The sequence below is a fragment of the Sphaerulina musiva genome, assembly GCF_000320565.1.
Source record: "Sphaerulina musiva SO2202 unplaced genomic scaffold SEPMUscaffold_4, whole genome shotgun sequence".
Classification (NCBI taxonomy): Eukaryota; Fungi; Ascomycota; class Dothideomycetes; order Mycosphaerellales; family Mycosphaerellaceae; genus Sphaerulina; species Sphaerulina musiva.
In genome coordinates, this window is record NW_016017386.1 from 1048795 (window position 1) to 1068674 (window position 19880).

The following is a 19880-nucleotide window of genomic DNA, read 5'->3' on the forward strand; positions in this document are numbered from 1 at the left end:
CACTTGACCATTTTCTTTTCCTTTGCTCCTTTGTTCCATCGAGAACCGCGCACACACACAGAGAGAGAGAGCGGGCGCGACAGAGCGAGCAAGAGCAAGAGAGAGAGGGCAAGAGAGAGAGAGAGCGCGCGCGAGAGAGAGCAAGAGACACCAAAAGCAAGCAAGAGCAAGAATACTGCGCGATTTTGATTTTCCGGATGCGAACACACACAATGGAGGAGACTTTTTTGCTTTTCAAATTTTTTCTGCAAGACGCGATTTCGATTCGAGAGGGGAGTTAATTGATTGATTGATTTGATGATGAGAAAGAAGATCACAGGAAAAGTTCATTCAAGGATGGGGGTGCATTGCAAGTATGATGGATGGATGACCAGGGAGCGACATGTTTTTTTGCGGATGCTACTACTACTTTTTGCTTTTGTTTTTTGATTTTGATTTTCTCTCTCTCTTGCTCACGGCGAGGAACGATGGATGGCCCTTGCTGCACTTGAGACTCGAGGATGGAGACAGTCAGGTCCATAGAGTTACCTACATATGGACTGTACGTTGTGAAAGTACGCAGACATCTCTCTTTTGCTCTTCTACGTCTATGAATTGAATGACAGACAGACAGATAGACTGAATGAATGAATGATCGTCCCCGTGGACGAACTGACTGACAGATTGACCTTTGATCCAGAAAAAAGACACCTCACTCGCCCCAGCGGCACCAGAAGAAAAAGAAACCCCCCAAGATCCATCCCCTTCATCTCATCTCTACGACTTCGCCGCCTTCTTAAACTTGCCCGCAATCACCTCCTTGACCAATTTCACATCCGTCCAACCCCCTTTCCCATTCTGCACAGGCGTCTCCGTCAAAGCATAACTGCCATCAAATTTCCCCGCGGCCCAACCCACCCATCCCAGATACACATCACTATACTTATTCATCGTATCCAACTGCTCGCCCAACAATTTCACACACCCATCATCATTCGCCCCACCGCCCGTCTCCGTCAACATAGCTTGTCGCTTATTCGAGCGCAACCAGTCTCCGAGAGAAGAGAATGCTGCGGCGTTGTTGGTGCTGCATGATGTGGAAGTGCCGCTGCCGTCGGAATCGAGATAGGCGTGGACGTCGAAGATGAGATTGGCGATTGTGCCGTCGAGGTTGTGGACGCGTTGTAAAGCGGCTGCGGAGCCGTCCGAGACGAAGCTGGTGGCGTGTGTCCAGTCGTTTCCTGGAAGGAGGATTTTGTGGGTGCGTTGGGAACAGCCGGTTTTGCGGATGGCGTCGACGGCGGATTGGACGGTCGTGGCCCATTTGGTGATGTCGACGTCGTGCTGGAAATTTATTGGTTAGTTACTGTAGATAGGTACATGTGATGAGGGATTAAAATATGTTGTTGTCACTCACGGGTTCATTCATGATGCCAAATGCCACTTTGGGCTGGTTGACATAGTGCGTTGCGATTTGAGACCAGAGATTGGCGAATTGGTCATTGGTCGGTCCTCCTTGACCAACAATGCCTCCATTCCAGCGTGCATAGTTGTGAATATCGATGATGCACATGGCGGCACCAGCATTGATGCAGCCTTGGACTTGCTTATCGTAGGTTGCAAAGTTCGTAGCGTCCAGTTTGCCGCCGAGCTGGTTGTTCACCAGGAACTGCCAGCCCACGGGGATGCGAAAGACGTTCAAGCCCGAATCCTTCACAAAGTGGTTCATTTGGCTGATACCTGCTTCGGCTGGATCGACGACGCCTGAGGTAACGCAGTTACCGGATGTATCGCAACCGAAATCGAGGCCTCTGTAGAGCGGAGGAAGGTCCGAAGTCAGTATAGTTGCCCTCGTGCGAGTGAATGAATGGTTTGAGTCTGCTTACGCGATGTTTACGCCAGCATAGCTGACAGTGCCGGCGACGGCAGAACCAGCTGCTGCTGCCAACGACAGAATGTAAGAGCGCATGATGAAAGGAGTAAGGGTAGTGGAAAGAAGAGAGTGACAAGAAGAAGATCACAAAAGCACGAAGAGGAAAGTCTTGGTGTTGACAAGAAAAAACAGAAGCATCGCAGACAAGCAAAACTTATAACTACCTCCATCTGCAGAGTGTGCACTTCACTTTGATCAGCAGCCACACCGTACACGGAAGAACTCACGTAAACGGACTCGGCCCTATTTGGGCGTGGTATTTTCGGTGACTGGTCCGCATTGCGCAAGTCTTGGAAACGAATGTCTGGTCTAGATTGAATAATGGCAGGCTTGTCTTGTCTAGAACGTGGTGAACCGAAGCCTTCTTCTCCTTGTTGTCCAGGGCATGCAGCCTCATGACCCACAACCGTGGTCGTGGGAAGGATGATGAAAGGCTTCGAGATGCCTTCTCGGTACGCCCTCTCAATGTGAGGTTGACCCATAGCGGGCCTTGCACTTTGGGATGCAACTTCTCAACAACGCTTGTTTCAGGATCCCGGTGGATATCGCACGTTGGAAACATCGCTTAGGAAATGTACCGACACGGCAATAGTAGGTAACCATCTATGCATCCGCGGCGTCTGGAGGATTTCCTCATTATCATCATCATCACCATCATGTCCACACCGTCTCAGCCGCCGCGGGCGTGTCGACTGGCGGACGGAAGATTTGTGTTGACCGGGGGAAATATCCGGTGGTCACATGGAGCATCTATGCGGACTGGCCGGTACACACAATGTCATGATACTGGCCATATCTGAAAAGGCGCAAAGGGGGCGGTGATACTGATGGGTAAGGGTGTGAAAAGGAGTGGATGAAGTCCGAGGTGACCCCTATACCACCTATTCTAACTTAGTGCGGTGTACCTGTGCTGCCAAGACTCGCTCGTACTGTAGCTTCGGAGGAACTTCCGCCAACATGAAGCCGACCTTTCTAGTCCTCTTGCAAATATAGTAATATACCGTCTCCTCTTGTGGATTTCATGGTTGTATATGGTACAAGTAACAAACTCAGCATTCTTCTGCCATGCTCCAGGAATTCAATCACAAGAACCACCAGCCATTCACGGGTATAGGATAGCCGACTATGTATAGTGACTTGAACAGAGGCGGGGTAGAACTACATACCTACCTTTACTCCATCAGACTGCACCTTATCTTCTTCCTGACAATAGCATAGCATCCAGCATTCAACAGCAGAAGAAGAAGAAATTCAAGCCAAGCCATGCCTCAAAAACTGACTCTCGCAGTCTCCCAATCCCGCACCCTCTCCACCCTCTCCTCCACCCTCTCCTCCCTCGCCTCCACAACACGACTCGCAGCAAGCCAAAACGTCGATCTCATCCTCTTCCCCGAAGCCTTTTTAGGCGGATATCCTCGCACCGCAGCCTTCGGAGCCACCGTCGGATCGCGCAGCGAAGCAGGTCGAGAGCAATTCCTCCAATACTTTCACAGCTGCGTAGATTTAGGAGATACACCCACGGGAGCAGGCGAAGATTGGATTCAGAAGAAAAATTTGCCCATAGCAGAGGGAAAAGAGTGTCGAGGAGATGGGACACGAGAATTCTTGGAGCAGGTGGCGCGAGAGACGGGCGTGTTTGTGGTGACGGGAGTGGTGGAGAAGAGTGGTGGAACACTATATTGTGCAGTAGTCTACGTCTGTCCTCGACGGGGAGTAATAGGGAAAAGGCGCAAAGTGATGCCGACGGGTTCGGAAAGATTAGTGTGGGGACAAGGCTCACCTGCGACGTTGAAAGCCATCACGACCACCATCCGGAACGTCCGAGTCGTCATGGCGGCGGCGATTTGCTGGGAAAATATGATGCCGTTGCTGCGATACAGCCTGTATAGTCAAAATGTCAATTTATGGTTGGCTCCTACTGCCGATGCAAGAGATACTTGGCTTCCACTCATGCGAACTGTAGGGAATGAAGGGAGATGTTTTGTATTGAGCAGTATTTCATGTCAGAAACGAAAAAACCTCCCCGAATGGGTTACGGGAACGAAGACGAAGACGACGACGAACTCAACAGCAAGCGCTACGACGACGACGACGACGACGACGACGAGCACGCCAGCAGGACCAGCAAACTCTAGCCGTCGTCGATCCATCATCGTAAAAGAAGACGAACACGAATTAGTATTACCCTCTCTGAGCGAAACCCACGAATCTCAGCCTCCTTCTTCGAAACAGGAGAAGAAGAAGAATCCCACGCCGGCGGCGGCGGCGGCATCACAATCTTCTACTACAGCAACAAACGCAGGAAATTCCGCCGCTGGTGCATTGGGAAATTCTCACGGCGGAGAGAAGGAAGATGACGACGACGAGTTTGTCTGTCGTGGTGGATCGTGCATTATCGGACCTTTTGGCCAAGTGTTACAGGAACCACTCTGGGACGTCGAAGATGGCGGATTGTTGGTGCAAGAGGTCGACTTTGAAGATTGCGAACGTGGGAGGCTCGATCTTGATGTCGCTGGGAGCTATAGCCGGAACGATGCCTTTAAACTCACCGTTGAAGGGCTGGACCTGAATCCGCCTCCCTCATAGACCGCGGGGAGTTTCTTCTCATCTCCAGTCTTGTGAAAAGCGAACTCGGGCACAACACCATCATCATTATGGGAGAGTCATAAAAGGCAATCTTCAAGAGAGAGAGGTGATTCAGGTGACCAGTACAATTGGCTTTACAAGAATTATACACAACAATTTTGGATAGTCGTTATAAACGTGCGTTGGCGATGTGCAACCACGTTTGCCTCCTCCTTCCTCTCTCGCTCCGCGCATCTCGCTCGTCCACCTCTCAAGCTCTCCCCCAAGCAACAACATGCACCAGACCTGCACCAGACCCAAAACACCTGCAAATACAACTAAGCATACAACGAACCTCTCGAAAGTGTTATTTCTAGTCGCTCAAAGTGTCCTTCTCGAAGCGCTAGACTGATCACACATGCCGTTACACACCCTCATCATTGCGAGGGTTTCCATCGAATGTTACCAAGTATACGATCGCGGTCACGAAGTCTTGTATTTACTGAGCTTTGCGCCTGCGTGCCAGACACAAACCAGAAGCATACATCTCTACCGTGACCCATCAAAGCAGCAGACCACTTTCCCGCGCCATCGCAAAAAGTAACGCCTTTTCTTTTTGTCATACATCAACACCGGTGAATGCAATTATCAAATAGTCGGTTTCTGGCCCGTCACTTGTTTCAAGCTGGCCTAGGTATACATGCAAGAGTGAAGCCGAGTTCGAGTTCGAGAGAGTGTGTCGTACGTAGCCAGTAGGAGCACTGCGGACATAGCCTAGTGGCCATATCCATTCCCATGTCCGTTGTTCCTATTGTTGCGCCCCCGCCTGCCATTGCCGTTCATCTGGCCCTGCGGATGTGGCATTTGGCCTTGTGGTACGAAGTACTGCTGTGGAGGCATATAGCCGTATCCATTGAGAGTGGCGGGCATGCCAAGCATAGGGCTGCCATAGGCTTGCTGCTGATATCCAGTCTGCATCGACATTCCAGGTGGAACCATAGGAGAGGCACTCACGTTCGGTCTGTACGGATCTACCATGTGGGCTGGTGAACCACCGCCATACGAATTCATGCCAGCAGGAGGGGCATAGAAGCCAGGAGGCCTAGCCATGCCACCTTGAGCGAGCATCGCTTGCTGGTACTGGACGTTGATCGGACCAATTCCCGAGTTGGACATGGCGGGGCTGTGTGTGTATTGCTGCTGCGCGTATGGGTCGAACCCATTCGACTCCGTGCTGATGGTGCGCTGGAGTCCAGCACCCATGCTAGGATCAATATGTTGCGAATTCGCATATGCTGGTCGCTGATAGCCGTTCTGCGCCTCACCATGTGGTAGGTTGCCGCCTTGCTGCCGAGATCTCGAGTTTCCCCGGCCATCATGACTGACGGGAGTGCCGCCATGGCGAGTGGACATTCCGACTTCGTCCATGAGCCTCTTGTAACCCTGGGTCGGCTGCGCTTTGAGACGTGTGAGCACGTTTCGGACGTTCTCGAGGCACTCCGGCCGCATATTCTCGTCCAGGAAAGGTGTAGTCAGCACTTTGAATACAAAGGTGGCTCCACATGCCTGATCGGAGATGATGTCAAACAGCGTCTGCTCGTTGAAGAATAAGGCTCGGAGAATGCTGTCACGAGCATCGGGCTCGTTGCGCTGATTGATGACCTTGAGCACTGTAAGGTACGCTACCTTGTGGGTGCACAGATGGACGAGATGTGGGATTATTCGCGGTGCCAGTACAGATCGGCGTTTGGGATAGGTGCAAGTGTCGAGGAACCATGTCAGCAGCAGTGCACCATTCGAATTGGTGGCAAGCTGAACGCTGTGTAATGCAATGGCAGCAGCCATCAACCTCTTCTGATCGTTGGTGGCAAAGTGGCTTTCGAGGCACGCACGTACGGCCCGAGCGCCAAATCGTCCTTGAGCGACATCCCAAAGCCTATTCAGCGCCGTATCGAAGATGAATTGATTGAGCGGCGCCTGGAAGCGTAGGCAACATTGCATAACATAATTGCCGTATTGGTCCAAGAACAGATTGACACCATGGGGGCGAAGCGAGTCCACGATCAAGACCATTTGGGCATGCGTCCGGGCAACGTCGATGATCTTCTGTGCTGCCCACGTGCCGTTCTTGTGGACACCAATCTCAGACAAGTGGGGGGCGAGTTGCGTGAGCATTGCCTCTTTCGTATCCTCGGAGCTGTTTTCGAAGAGCTTCTGTACAACGGTGTTTCCGAGATAATCGGACGCCAGCTCGGCGATCTCGGGCAGCATCTCCATGGCGATGTTTTCCATTTCCGCGGGTGATACATTGTTGTTGTCAATACGCTTCCTGATCTCGCGAAGACGTGGCGCATCGTGAACACGGTTGTGGCTCGGCTCCAGTATCGGTGGGATTTCGTCCTGGTACCCATTGTAGCCCATGGCATCTTCCAAACTCTGGTTGATACGTGACTGTTCCTCCGGAGAGGCGCCAAAATGCTGCACAATATCGGCGATCTCCTCACGCAGCTCCAGGAGATCTGGCGTGACCAGCGCTGCGGCTGCTGTCTCAGCATTGATATTGCCAGCAGCGGCGGTGCTGACACCGGCGCTGTCGTTGCGATTCTTGGCGAGGAAAGGATCCGGGCTAGGCGAAGGGTATGCACCCGTTGCGCCAGGCGTGTTAGTGGCGCTCTGCTCCTTCGCAAATCCGATCCTGACCGGGCCGCAGCCTGGAAAGATTTCCTTCCCATTGCATGCGATTTTCGCCGAGATGGCGCTTTGCAGGTTTTCGAAGTTCACGAATCCACAGCTCTTGTGGGTCAGAACTCTGGCAAATTCGATGGGGCCAAACTGGCTGAAAATGACATTGAGCGAGGAAACAGTCGTTGAAGACGGAATGTTGCCCAGCCATAATGAGCGTGTCGGTGACTCCAGGTTGCCAGAGTCGAGGCCGTTGTCGAATGAAGCCTGTTTGTTCAGATTCATGTTATGAACTGCGGCAGCAAGGTTGCCATATTCCGAGCCATCGTTGCTTTGTAGATCTGCAGCGGTGATGCTACTGTCCAAACGAGACGGAGTAGGCATGTAATTCCGGAGCACTCGGGATGATGGTGAGTCCAAGACGCCTGCAGTACGAGCTCTTGGCCTGTTGACACTTGCATAGTTTGCAAAGGCCTGCACCTCAATGTTGTGCTGGCGGACGGCTTCGTGTATGGCGGCTGCATGTGCAGCTGTCATTTCCGAATTCGGTGTCACTGTCCCATTGGCGTAGAGTTGTTGTTCCACTTGTTCGTAGTCGTCCAGCTCATCCTGGTCAATGTTGGCGTACTTCTCCTTTGCATTCACCGAGTAGGAGCGAAAGCGGCTCGCGGTGTTCTTGTTGTTGTATGCATTCAGCGCCGCCAAGTCAGCGATTGACACTCCATTCTGCCGCTGCTGGTTCAAGAGTATGTCCATATTGATCTGCGATAGGCTGCCCTGGTTGGGCGTGTCGACCAGACCGAGGTAGTCTAGTGTTCTCACGTCGCCATCCGCCGGAGACCCATTCGGCGATGATGGACCTTCGGAGGACCTTATGCTCTGAAGCGTGCTCGCTCTTTCTCGTCCCGCCAGCCAGCTACTTGCGAAGACAGAATTGCCAAAGGGACTGTTGCCCAAGAGGCCAGCACGCTGCGGAAGCGAGCCCGCCCTCAGTCGCGACAGGAGCGCTGCATTACTTGCTGGTGGTCCGCGAGAACTTGCACCCGCTGATGCCTGGGTCTCTTCGTGCATTGTAGAGCCATTGCCGTACGAAGACGACGAAGGTGATGCTTGGCTCGATTTTGTGACACCGGGAGATGACTGCGACCCATTCGGGGTCGACATGGCTGGGAATCGTGAAGGCACAGTGCCAGCGCGTGTACGGCGAATCGAGGACGACGTGGAGGCAGGATTCGGGGTGGCTTGACCGGCGTTGAAGTCAGGAAAGCTGTCACTGCTGGGCGATTCGGGAATAGTTTCTCGTAGAGGTGTAGAGTGGCCACTACCTGAAGTTGGTGGTCCCCAGATCTGCGGTGTCAGGCCTTCTTGCTGTTGTATCTCGCGGGCACTATGATTAAAAATTAGTCTGGTATTTTCCATACGATGAGCTAGCATTGATGACAACAGTCCATGATGATGATGAAGAAGAAGAGGAAGAAGAAGAGGAGGAGGAGGAGGAGGATGATGATGATGATGATTGTCCACTCACCGTTTCGGAAACAAGCGACTTCCAATGTATTCCTTTGATGGAGAGCCAGCTCCGGCACGTCCAGTTCCTGCCTGGCTGCCAGCTCCTCCTAGACCATTACCAAGTGGATAGCGGAGGCCTGACCCTGCAGGTGCCTCGATCGGTGAATTGGCCTGCGACGTACTCGCAGACCGCGATTGATGCATATTGAGTTGAGGCAGTCCCTCCAAGTTGAGTTTGTAGTCTGGGCGGTGCGAGGGAGCCATTATCAATTAAGGTATTGATAAGGTTCGACAAGGTTGTTTCGTGCCTGCGAGTCGAGTATTGATAAAATTTGCCTTGTCGAATTTACTCAAAGGAGTGTGATGTGGACAGTGCCACGGCCAATGTACAGAGAGTCGTGTAGGTGTGGGCGGTGCAGTGCAACGTCTGATTGCTGTCGAGGGGGAGTGAGGAGTGGGATGAGAGGAGGAGGAGGAGGATGAGCAGGAGAGCTGCACAGGTGGTGGTGGGGGTGGTGCGTGGTGCGCGGTGCGTGGTGGTGGTGGTAGGATGTGCGTAGTAGAGGTGGTGGTGGTGGTGGTGAAGTCCTGCTTGCTTGCTCGTTCTGCTTGCGTGCGCGCTTTGGTGGAGGTCCTGCCACAGGTAACCAGCACAGCACAGCTGCGTGTGGGCTTCGAATGCAGAACAAGCCCGTTGCTCCAATACAGCCTTTGCACTACCAACGTCTCTTTTCGTCTAATACGGCGCAGGTGGTATTATGGACAGGTAGACAAAGAGAGCGTTTCTGGGAGGCGGCTCCTCCGAACTCTCCCCTGTTTCAGCACTGCCCGCTACAGGTCGTACGAAGCCGGAAGTCGATGTGTCAGGCTGTGTCGGAGGGCGATTGAGCCGGTGACAAGACTCGACGGGTTTCAGTATCGAGTATGGAGCAATAGTTTTCCGAGGATAAGAGGGATCGCTGGCGGCTGATGAATATTAGGTCGTCCAGACGCTGGCAAATAGACAGGAACAGCTTTATGCTGAGCCTGGCGAAGGGTAGTCGTAGCAGTGGTTGTGGTAAAGAGGATTGACAGGACAACCTGCTGGCGTACGGCTAAGCAGACATTGAAGACCAGGAGCGAGGGTCGTAGTGAGAGGGAAGGGCAGCGTGGAGATGGGCGAGAATAAGGTGGTCGTGATGGGGTGTGGTGGTGGACTGGTCGTGGTGGTGTGGTAGTGGTGATGATGGAAGCGGCCCTCTCCGAGCCTTCAGGTTTCCAAGGAGAGCAGAAGCAGAGCAGATCGAGCTTGGCAGCCACTGAGCTTCTTTCCTTCTTGCAAGGCGTAGAACTAACCCGCTACATTTTACCTAAGGTATGTACCTGTAGAAACTACCTTGCCTGTATATAGGCTACTGCCGTGTCTGCACCTGTTTCAAGGCCACCTCACTACTACATACCTAGTACCTCCTGTGCCGCCCAGGTCTTCCAATCGCCCTCTTCCTTCTCCTGCTTTTCCCGTCCTCTCGTCCTCGTCCTCGTCCTCCCCCTCCTCCGTCTCTCTTCCACCCGAGCAACAATAATCCTCGTCCCATGCATGACCAGCAGACACAGCTGAGGCGCTTACGCTGACTCCACGAGATACCAACAACCCTTGCTCGCAGCAGAGACTTCCCGGCACGACTCCTGAACGTTGTTTCCCAGGGATAGACTCCCTCAAAACGAGAGGGTCTCAAGCCCGAAACCAAGTGTGCTGCTCGCGCTTCTCCACTATGATTGGCGCGAACGATGGCTGAAACATAGTTGCGGCAGTCAGCAAGGAAGATTACAGCCATACACCTGTCGCGGACTCGTGTGCGCGAGCTAAGACTACTATATCCGCGACGTCTAGGCGTTGTCGACAGTTATCGGCAGTCTCGAATGCGGTCCTTTTGACTCCTTTCCAGGCTATATACCCGATGAAACGAGAACGCCGAGAGCTGCAATGACTAGGACAAGGGAAAAGAATAGAGATGCACGACCAAACTTCATCGTATCGCCCCTTCATGCTGTAGATCTGATATAAATTGCTATCATTGCTGTTGTGAGGCCTTCCTACAAATGTGGCTCCGGCTGTGTGCCGTGGATGTTCTGTCTTTCCAATGGTCCCGTTGCTAAAAGAGTAAATGCATCACGAAGCCGAAGCTGAGCCTCTGGCTTTACGTACAAAGTTTACGGCGGCATCCGTGACCGAGCTCACGATCGGTATTCGACCTGGCGCTGAAGATGGAGATGCTTCCACCTCTTCGTCGTCTGCCTTATCTTCATCATAGTATACTGCAACGAGACGGGTCAGCCTCGTGGGTAAGATGTCACGGAAGAGACAAGGGATTCTTACCATGGGGTGTGATAAACCAGCTGACAATAAATGCCAGTCCAAATGTGGCACACAAACATACGAAAACTGCCTGATTGAACTTGCCCACAGTCGCTGCGAAGATGGCGCTGAACACTGCCGGTGCGACCACTCGAGCAAGCGAATGCAAGAGCCCGATTGCACCAAGCAGTTGTCCTGTGCGATCGATCGGAACGTGCTTGGTCAACGCTGACTGCAGAGTCGGCGATCCAATGCCACCAAAGGATGCTATTGCACCAGAGAGCGTGAAGACGGAACCGCTTCTTGCGAGAGTATAGCCAAGATAACCCAGGGCGTCAATGAAAATGGCCGCACGAATGATCGACAGGTCAAACAGATCTGCCCCGGTATTCTCAGTCTTCGCCCGATCCGGCCTTCCACGCACCAGTCGCGTCAATGCTGGCAGAACGAAGAGCAAGCAAACGACTCTCGTGCTATTCACAATCGACATGAACTTGCCCGCTTCAAAGCTCTGCCAGGAAAATTGAAGTCTCATATAGATAATCACAACAGCCATACTGCCCATGGCGACACCAAAGACAATAGTATCGACTGCAGCCAAAACCAGCAGATTTCGTCGGAGTGCCTTGCTGCTGCCAGGACCTTTGGGCCGCAAGATCTTCAGTGGCTCCAGGACATTGAGAGAGCGGAGTGTGTTGATCCAATCTCTATTCGGATCTTTCTCAGCTTGCATCGCTCGATGCTTCTCTTGTGCAAACATGCGTCTCTTCTCTGAGAGCGACTCGGGAACTACGAATCCTACGAAGAACATGAATGCCACGTGCACTGCGCCAAGGGCGTAGAAGACAGTGGCTATACTGCCCGTCAATTTGACAATGTAACCCGCGATGATCGGACCAATGGCGATACCTGTGAAGAGAGCCGCGTGAAAGTAGCCAAACGCGACGTTGCGCATGTTCGGCGGCGTGCAATCTGTGGCGTATGCGTTGGCAATCGACATGGCCACGATGAAGGAGCCAGTCAAGCCATCGAAGGCGTAGCTCAGCAGCAGCAACGGTACGGGAAAAGTGGCCGGGTAGGTAGCAGCAAAGATGGTGACGATTTCGCCGCATATTGTTCCTAGACTGGTAATGACGAGTACCGGCCGTCGTCCATATCGATCCGAGAGAGCGCCCAACTTGGGGGCTGTGAAGGCGGAGAGCAAGCCTCCGATGAGTCCTCCCCAGAGATTGAACATGGAGGTCCTCGCAGACACTTCGGGTATACCACATTGATCATTCGGAGCGGAGGGGTTATTGAAATCCACAGGAGCCATGGTGAATCCCGGAACCATACTCCGTTCTGCGATATACTCCCTGCAGATCAAATCCAGTATCAAATTCATCTTGGGCGCAATGATGCCTCCAAAAGCACAGGCCATGATGAAGAAAGGGCCGAGGACCCAGTAGATCGAAGGCCGTTTATGCCACGGCAAATGGTCAAACTCCATGCTCCCATGCCATGATGGCCGTCGGCTGTCCTCCTCTTGCCCATCTTCTGACAGTTGCCTCCCCGGCAGAAGCGAAGCGAATTCGTCCAGATCATCATGTGTTGCTGTTGCTCCGCCCTTTGTAGCATTCGACGCGATGTGTTGTTGTCCTCGGTGCCTTTGTGAACGCGCCCTCGCAGTCGCCTCCGCGTCTAGTTGAAGCTCGGCTTCGATGGCGGCCTCGCTGTTATCCATGGGTGTTGACGGGACAGGACCCTGCCCTCCGTCCCTGAGTTTGCGCCTTGCGCTCTATCAGATGCAATAGAATGGTCTCGTAGTGGGTGTGGAAGGCGCGCTGGAGAGGTGTGCGAGTGGTAGCGCGGGGGACAGATCCTTGGTAATGCTGCGGTCTATTGTATGCGTAGGTGCGTAGGTGTATACATGTGTGTACGGTACAGGATCGGGAACAATAAGGTACATGTAAGGCCAGGTAGAGGTACAGGTAGTCGATGATGGCTGGTGACGTTGCCTCTTATCGTGGTATGCAAACAAAAGGAAGAAGATGAGGAAGAAGAGGGTGATAAGAGAGCAACAGCGACAGCATGCTGAGGTCTTTCAATCAGGTCAGGTATACACAATGTGGCAGTGACATGTATTATGTAGGAGGTGGAGGTAATGCCCACTATCTTGGTCCGTTGGTCGTAGTCGGTTGGTCCACGGTCTCAAAGGGTCCGTTCCCAGATGGCTTGGGATTTTGGGTTGACTCCAGACCAACCCGAGCAACTTCTACCTCCAGGTACTAACTCCCTTGGGTACTACTACTGTACCTGGCATACCTCCTGGCAAAAAGCTAGAAATAACTCCGCAATCCCTCACCCCGTCACCCGTCAGCTCTCTTCCCTTGCGACTGGACCACGACTGATCTTCTCATCATTGTTTCAGACCACTCGCCCTGCTCGAACAACAACTGGCTTCGCGTGGGATGCACCACTTGCACTGCCCTTTCAACATCATCATCATCATCATCATCACTCGAATCTGCATCTGCATACTTTAGTACAGGTAAAGCAGGATTTACTGGAGCGGTTGGCGGGTCATGAAGTGAATGATGTCAATACTTCTCTCGTGGCGCACGGTTAGCGTGGCACTCTTTGTGCTCGGAATCTCTTTCCCGTGCGAGGACTCTACCTTACTGTACCTCCTACTGTCTGCCGCCCACTCGCCCACTTTCATCACGGGAGAAGTGTGGACATCCAACAACACCCACAAGCATCAGACATAGGATCACACTATGACTTGCCTATCTAGAAATCCGTACATGGGCTCCAAGTCTACGTGAGCCTGAGAAGTCTTTCCTGTAAGAAAGCACTTGATACCAGAGCATTATCAAAGACTCTCTCAGCTGTTCCTCCTGTTCCCTGCGGCCCTGTCCAGCAAACAGCTTGCTATCACAACTCTCTTTTTCACGTGGCGGCGGCGAAACTACGATTACCTACATCCTAGGTGGAACAGAGTTCAACAAAGCAACAAGTGAGCTGCTTGCAATGAACATGTGGCCTGACCGGGATATTGTCGATGATTGTAAAACCTAGAATCGTGAATGATTGTTATTCGTTCGCGGCAGTTTGATTTGTTACCTGTATTCCTGGAGCTTGTACCTGTACTGTAACCTGTCACTTGTACCTTACCGATGGCTATACCTTATCGATGGATGTACTGATGTACTGATGTACAAAATACCGCACGACTGATGATAAGTTGATAACTAGGTACCAGGTAAGGTAGGTAGGACTGATGATAAGCAGATTCCAGAACCATCGTGATGAGTGAGCGTGAGGCATAAGGTGATGCGCCCAGCAGCAGCAGCAGCAACAGTAACACAGCAGCGTTATTGTTCGCCTGATGTACTTACTGTACCCAGGGCTCTCCATGCATGCCATCAAAAGGGATCATATCGCGACGACTGGAAAACTTCCCAGCTACCTAGGTACATACCTCAGGTATCTGAGGCTATCTCCTGCTATGTCCCGTTAGAACTACCTACTTAGGTAGTACTTTAGATACCTTATCATGATACCTGCTTCTTGGCTCACATCTCATCATCTCCATATTATGCAGCAATCGCGACTTGTAGAACTACCTTACCTTACCTTACCTTACCCTACCAGGTACATGTACCTTACCTATGTACTGTATGTACTGTACGGGCGCACACTAGCTGTGAGAACCAGGGAGCGAGAATCGCGCACATGACAACGCAGTCAGTCATGAAAGAGTGATGAAAGAGGGAGGGAGAGAAACATTTCCATTCATTGATTCACTCATTCGACAAAAAAGTTTATTCCTTCCTACCTCTTTCATTCGACAAAAGTTTATTACTTCCTCCCTCTTCCCTTGACATTGAGGCTTTTCAATGGATCCAGTCCCTTTCCCTTTGCCAATCTTCCCCTGCCCTTGGCCTTGTTCGTGGCTCTGCGATTTCTGATACCATTTGCCTTGTCCCGTTTCATACCCACGTACCCCACGTCCTTTGCAACAGCTGCTTTTCCACCTTGCGGCAAAAGATAGTCGGGTACGTGCTTCAAATGGGCCTGCGCTCGTACCGCATGGCTTTCCGTGTCATGTCGCAGGTGCTTCAGATCCTCCGGGTTCTCTTCAAAGTGGCGCTTCAGCTTCTCCGATTTCACGAGTTCATTTCGAATTTCCTTTGTGCGAGCTTCTCGGACGGCGATACGGGTCACGGAGCGCAGCGCATCGACGAGTCTGTAGCGGAAGCCATCGAGCTTGGTCCAATCGATCCCCCATTCTTTTACTTCCGACCCCTGATCGGCTTGCTTCGCAACGATCTTGGCGAGCACTTCCTCGTCATGTTCACATTGCTCAATGCTGGTTGGCTTGTGTTTGCGGTAAAGACTCTTTGGTACGTAGAATGAGAGTGCCATGCCGGATTGGCCAGCACGAGCCGTCCGTCCGATACGATGTGTGTACGACTTGTTGTTGGTGGGCAGGTCAAAGTTCAGTACGCATGTGACATGGCGGAAGTCAATGCCACGGGAAACACCATATTCACGGTCTTTCCGCGACCTTCGTTGCTTCTTGACTGGTCGTGTGTTGGAACTGTTTTCGGTGGTGACCGGCTCAGTCTCTGCCTCAGCCCCATCTGGCTCAACCTCATCCTCGTCTTCATCTTCTTCTGCAACTCTTTCAGACTCTTTGCTTTTCTTGCCATCTTCATTACCCACTACTTCGCTCTCATCCGCTGCGATGATGATGTCGTACACCCCTTTGTTGAACTCCTCTACCACATGTAGTCTGCTGTTGACAGGCAACTCTGCGTTCAGTACGCAACTTCTAATGCCGAACTGCTCCAGAAAGAGCTTGACCCGGTAGCCTCGGTCAATGTCCGCGACAAACACAATGACTTTGCCCTTGATTAACTGTAACTTGAAGATGGCGTAGATGAGCAAGAATTTCTCGTCCTCTGCCGTTCTTACGGTGTATTGGGCCAGCGTTGCTTTCTCTTTGGCCTCTTCCTGGCTCAAATCCAGTATCTCAGGCTTGGAGTCCTCGGCGAAAAACAATGCTGTGAGCGTATCGACCTCTGTCCTCAGAGTCGCAGACATCATCAGCTTCTGCACACCTTCAGGAAGAAGATTGGCCAATGCACGCAGATCATCTTCGCCATCGTAGCTCAGAACCAGATCGGCCTCGTCGATGATCAAATGCTTCAGGCCTTCCAGCTTCATCGTCTCACTATTCACCCACTGTATGGCTCTTGCGGGTGTAGCGACCACGATATCTGGCAGCTCTGCCAGCCGGGCCCTGGTCACGCTCGGGTCTTCCTTTCTCGTAATGTTCTCGCATTTGACCTCAGCAGCGCAGAAAGTTGTCACCTCTTTCACGGAGTTCGTCACCTGAGTCGCCAGCTCTTTCGTGGGCACCAGGATGAGCGCAGTGGTTGATTTCACCTTTTTCGTTCCTGATTTGCGCTGGAGGATGGCGTGGACGGTGGGGAGGAGGTACGCCAGGGTCTTGCCAGATCCTGTCTTTGCGCGTGCGAGGACATCCTTACTGGCGAGAGCGAGCGGGATGGTCTTTGACTGCACGAGCGTGGGCGCACTGAACTTTTGCTTGTGGACGGACTGCAAGAGACGAGCGTCGAGATTCAGGTTGGCGAAGGTGGCTTTCGGCGGCGCCGATGCTTTCGACTCGTCGTTACTGCTGGGGCCTGTAGTGGTCGTCGGCTCCGGAACGTCATGTTCATTCAATTTGCGCTTCATTGTTGCTGTCGGATGAACGAATTATGCAGTGGTATGGTGTTGGATCACAATGGAAAGTCTGCTTGTGCATATTCACACTGAAAAAGTGATCGGTCGGCGGACATGGCGCAACCTCCGATGCCGATGTCCGCTCGCTTTGAACTCTTCTCAGGCTCTCAGGCACTCAAGCACCTCGTCGGCTACAACACCCGAGGGTGATGTAGTCTGCCAATATTAATGGTATTGGTCTACATGTACTTTTACTGAATATCGGAATGGAATTCGTGCTACTCGTTGTTACCTTACAACATAGTCGTTGGTACAATATAGTTCGACTGGATCCAAAACAAGTCAACCCCTCTTCACCAGAGCGACAGGCCCATCGAACTGGTGTCGACCCTGCAATGCATATGTGACCATGGCAAACATCATGACAAGCACAAAGATCACAGGTGCCCAATTGAACGATGCCGCATCAACTGGCGTGCTGTTTGGCCAGAAAGTCCAGAAACATGCGAACGTTGAATAGCACATTGCAACCACATTGATGGGCAAGCCGAGCTTGCCCAAGGACCATCGCGCCTGGGGCAGTGAGGTTGGGTCGCGCAGTCGTTTCCAGACCATACAGGTAATGCAGATGGCGTACGAAGCCATCAGCGCGGACAGCTGGAGTGACAAGATCGCATTGAAGGCCGCGTTCGAGCCCAGATTGATGAGCGAGAGCAAGATGGTGATGACGAGTGTGATGCAGGTGGCATTGACGGGAATGTGCACTCTGCTGTCCATGCGAGAGATCCAAGTCGAACAGGGCAGTCCTCGGTCTCGCGCCAGACTCCAGGCTTGCCGCGCGCATGATGCGGTGAATGACACGTTACCGACCATCAACGTCCAGACGGTCAGCACTGTCAAGATATTGGTGCCGATATTCGTGTCAGGCATGGCCAGCTTGAAGATGTAGAAGAAGGGATAGCCGGTGGGGTCATTCAACGCATCCGTGACGGATGGAATGGCGAACAATACGGAAATCAGAAACACTAAGCCGGTCGAGCCGTTGATGTAGAAGGTCCACATCATGGAGCGCGGCACCGAGAGGCCTGCATCACTCACTTCCTCCGACATGTGGGCTGCCGCATCCGAACAGCCCAGCGCGGCAATGGCGCTGATCTGCCCTACCATCAAGCTCAGGCCTGTCGTTGGCCATCCTCCCGAATTCTGGAAGTCCATAAGCACATCATAGGCGGGAGGATGGGGCGCGAGAACCCATAACACCACAACGACCGCGACAAAGCCGGTAAGGTGCACCACCATGGTGATATTGTTGAGGATGGGGAGAAAGCGAGTGAAGAAGATATTGAAGATCCCAGAGACTAGGACCACGCCCAGGACGCACATTGTGCTCTGCCAATTCGGAGCTGCGTACTCTGGATAGTTGACCATCGCTAGACTTTGGATGATGGTGCCCGCGAGGAAGAAGCCGGAGGCATTCCCCGCTTGGTATGACATGGTCGACAGCCAGCCCGTGGTGTAGCTGAGGAATTTCTGGTACTTTTCTGGCCCAAACTCCGAAACCCAGTGATATTGTCCTCCGCTTGTGGGAGCCTATATGGCATGTCAGTTCAACTGCGCAGGCTCGTGTTCGGAACAGGGGTGAGATGTCACCTACCATGCTGGCCATCTCTGCCATGCTCGCAATGACCATTCCGAAGCCGCACAGCGTCCAAAGGTAGCTCCAGAATAAACCAGCTCTCCCGCCATCGACCAATCCTTGGGTATTTGCCGTCAACAAGAATTCCCAAGAAGCCATGATCACCGTGGTGAGCGACAAGATTGAGAATTGTCGGAACACTCTGCGCATCTCTTGTCGCTTTCCCATACGGCTCATATCCCGAACGTCGAAGGATGTCATTCTCCCAGGATCGGACAGGTCCGTCGCGAGGTCGTCCAACTCGTCCAGCTCCGCCTGAATCTCCTTTGGCCCCTTTGAGCCCCCAGGAGATACCTCCGACAACTCTCGCACATCATGTCGACTGTTCTTTCGAGATGTATATTTCGACACTGGCATTGCCATGATTGAAGTCGAATGCGTATTGGCGTGCATGCCCCTGTCCTGCTGTTCGAACATGTTGTTCATGGTGGGCAATCTGTCTCTTCCACTTCTTCTGCTATCTCTGCTTCTGGTCGCCCTCTTCTGGCTTTGGGACTGCCCTCAGAGGTTAGGGGGTTGACGCTGACTTTTATTCAAGGCTCCCATCACGCCTGCGCGGCAAAGCTGAAGACGCTGTGCATCAAGGGGACGAGAACGTCGAAAACAGTGGTAAGACCAATGACCATCAGGTCTTGCATTTGCATCGCGTGAAGTAGTAGATCATGGAATACTCCACATCGCGAAGCGCTGTATTCGCCTTGCAGCCACTCAAAGAACAATGAGTGGGTAATACATCCAGTATAGCGGGTGTTGTCTATTACGCTAGAATACTTGCCATGAGACCTGCGGTTGCGGATGCTGGCACATCTATCAGGTGCACGAAACCGAGCAGGGAGTTGGCACATAGTGCTACGATTATGATTCTTCTGTGCAGCAGCCCGCTGTCGATGGCTCGATCGGAAATTCGATGCATGCAGTGTGTGCGAGCCGAACATCTGGTATGTGACACAAGCCTGCCGTACAACAACGTCTGTGCTACGCTCGAAAGGGGAGATAATATTGTTCAACAGTCGTTTCCATGGGCTCAAGAGGAACAATCGTTGGCTTTCGACGACTACAAACAAGTCTTACGAGAAGTCTGCCTCGTCTTATGTATGGTCTGAAGCCAGGAAACCTGCGTGCAACGCAAGTATTGTTCGTTCTGATTCCCCCCTGTACTAGTTTCGGAAAAGGACGCGGTGACTTGCATACCAGTACTATCTACGAAACGCGCTGAGAAGCCACGCTGTGGTTGCCAAGCCGTGCGGCATAGAACTATGTCGATGGAACTTGGAAGTACTGCGCGTGAGAACCTGAGCTGCGCGGAAAATGAAAGCCCGCAATATTAGGAAGTCAACCCTCCATCATCGCTTGCCTGGGCTGTGAGCAGAGCACAAGGCAGTCTAGATTCGGTGCAGCAAATGAAGGGTGATCCTTATCGACCGATGGGTCGTCAAGCAGTCTTA

General features: G+C 52.4%; 6 protein-coding genes across 6 annotated transcripts; 1 reads left to right on the forward strand and 5 right to left on the reverse strand.

Annotated features, from left to right (window-relative positions):
• Positions 1–729: 729 nt before the first annotated feature.
• On the reverse strand, positions 730–2005 carry SEPMUDRAFT_84225 (glycoside hydrolase family 5 protein). Its single transcript, XM_016910347.1, has 3 exons — positions 1866–2005; positions 1397–1790; positions 730–1323 (listed from the first exon to the last, which is right to left on the reverse strand). The coding sequence occupies exons 1-3, from the start codon at positions 1946–1948 to the stop codon at positions 757–759; spliced, it is 1044 nt and encodes a 347-aa protein (XP_016761536.1). The 5' UTR covers positions 1949–2005; the 3' UTR covers positions 730–756.
• A 1143-nt stretch (positions 2006–3148) lies between these two features.
• On the reverse strand, positions 3149–9914 carry SEPMUDRAFT_148719 (uncharacterized protein). Its single transcript, XM_016905103.1, has 2 exons — positions 8688–9914; positions 3149–8546 (listed from the first exon to the last, which is right to left on the reverse strand). The coding sequence occupies exons 1-2, from the start codon at positions 8930–8932 to the stop codon at positions 5252–5254; spliced, it is 3540 nt and encodes a 1179-aa protein (XP_016761537.1). The 5' UTR covers positions 8933–9914; the 3' UTR covers positions 3149–5251.
• On the forward strand, positions 3176–4498 carry SEPMUDRAFT_42484 (carbon-nitrogen hydrolase; the record flags this gene model as incomplete). Its single annotated transcript, XM_016908871.1, has 2 exons — positions 3176–3943; positions 4259–4498. 2 exons carry the CDS (start codon positions 3176–3178, stop codon positions 4496–4498), a joined length of 1008 nt encoding a protein of 335 aa, XP_016761538.1.
• Positions 9915–10582: 668 nt separating the features above from the next.
• SEPMUDRAFT_148720 (MFS general substrate transporter) lies at positions 10583–13115 on the reverse strand. Its single transcript, XM_016905104.1, has 2 exons — positions 11025–13115; positions 10583–10963 (listed from the first exon to the last, which is right to left on the reverse strand). The coding sequence occupies exons 1-2, from the start codon at positions 12724–12726 to the stop codon at positions 10818–10820; spliced, it is 1848 nt and encodes a 615-aa protein (XP_016761539.1). The 5' UTR covers positions 12727–13115; the 3' UTR covers positions 10583–10817.
• Positions 13116–14815: 1700 nt separating this feature from the next.
• On the reverse strand, positions 14816–16772 carry SEPMUDRAFT_148721 (P-loop containing nucleoside triphosphate hydrolase protein). The gene has a single exon (XM_016905105.1). It carries the CDS (start codon positions 16749–16751, stop codon positions 14847–14849), a length of 1905 nt encoding a protein of 634 aa, XP_016761540.1. The 5' UTR covers positions 16752–16772; the 3' UTR covers positions 14816–14846.
• Positions 16773–16958: 186 nt separating this feature from the next.
• Positions 16959–19132, reverse strand: SEPMUDRAFT_148722 (amino acid transporter). Its single transcript, XM_016905106.1, has 2 exons — positions 18394–19132; positions 16959–18329 (listed from the first exon to the last, which is right to left on the reverse strand). Exons 1-2 carry the CDS (start codon positions 18859–18861, stop codon positions 17082–17084), a joined length of 1716 nt encoding a protein of 571 aa, XP_016761541.1. The 5' UTR covers positions 18862–19132; the 3' UTR covers positions 16959–17081.
• Positions 19133–19880: the final 748 nt, after the last annotated feature.

Excerpts from the sequence above, each read along its gene's own strand:
- SEPMUDRAFT_84225 (XM_016910347.1), bottom strand. The coding sequence starts at position 1,948 with ATGCGCTCTTACATTCTGTCGTTGGCAGCAGCAGCTGGTTCTGCCGTC. Across the intron at positions 1,791-1,865 it reads TATGCTGGCGTAAACATCGC|AGGCCTCGATTTCGGTTGCG; the intron begins GTAAGCAGACTC and ends TCCGCTCTACAG. Across the intron at positions 1,324-1,396 it reads TTGGCATCATGAATGAACCC|CACGACGTCGACATCACCAA; the intron begins GTGAGTGACAAC and ends ATAAATTTCCAG.
- SEPMUDRAFT_148719 (XM_016905103.1), bottom strand. The coding sequence starts at position 8,932 with ATGGCTCCCTCGCACCGCCCAGACTACAAACTCAACTTGGAGGGACTG. Across the intron at positions 8,547-8,687 it reads AGTCGCTTGTTTCCGAAACG|TGCCCGCGAGATACAACAGC; the intron begins GTGAGTGGACAA and ends TTTTAATCATAG.
- SEPMUDRAFT_148720 (XM_016905104.1), bottom strand. The coding sequence starts at position 12,726 with ATGGATAACAGCGAGGCCGCCATCGAAGCCGAGCTTCAACTAGACGCG. Across the intron at positions 10,964-11,024 it reads CTGGTTTATCACACCCCATG|TATACTATGATGAAGATAAG; the intron begins GTAAGAATCCCT and ends GTCTCGTTGCAG.
- SEPMUDRAFT_148721 (XM_016905105.1), bottom strand. The coding sequence starts at position 16,751 with ATGAAGCGCAAATTGAATGAACATGACGTTCCGGAGCCGACGACCACT.
- SEPMUDRAFT_148722 (XM_016905106.1), bottom strand. The coding sequence starts at position 18,861 with ATGAACAACATGTTCGAACAGCAGGACAGGGGCATGCACGCCAATACG. Across the intron at positions 18,330-18,393 it reads TGGCAGAGATGGCCAGCATG|GCTCCCACAAGCGGAGGACA; the intron begins GTAGGTGACATC and ends CATGCCATATAG.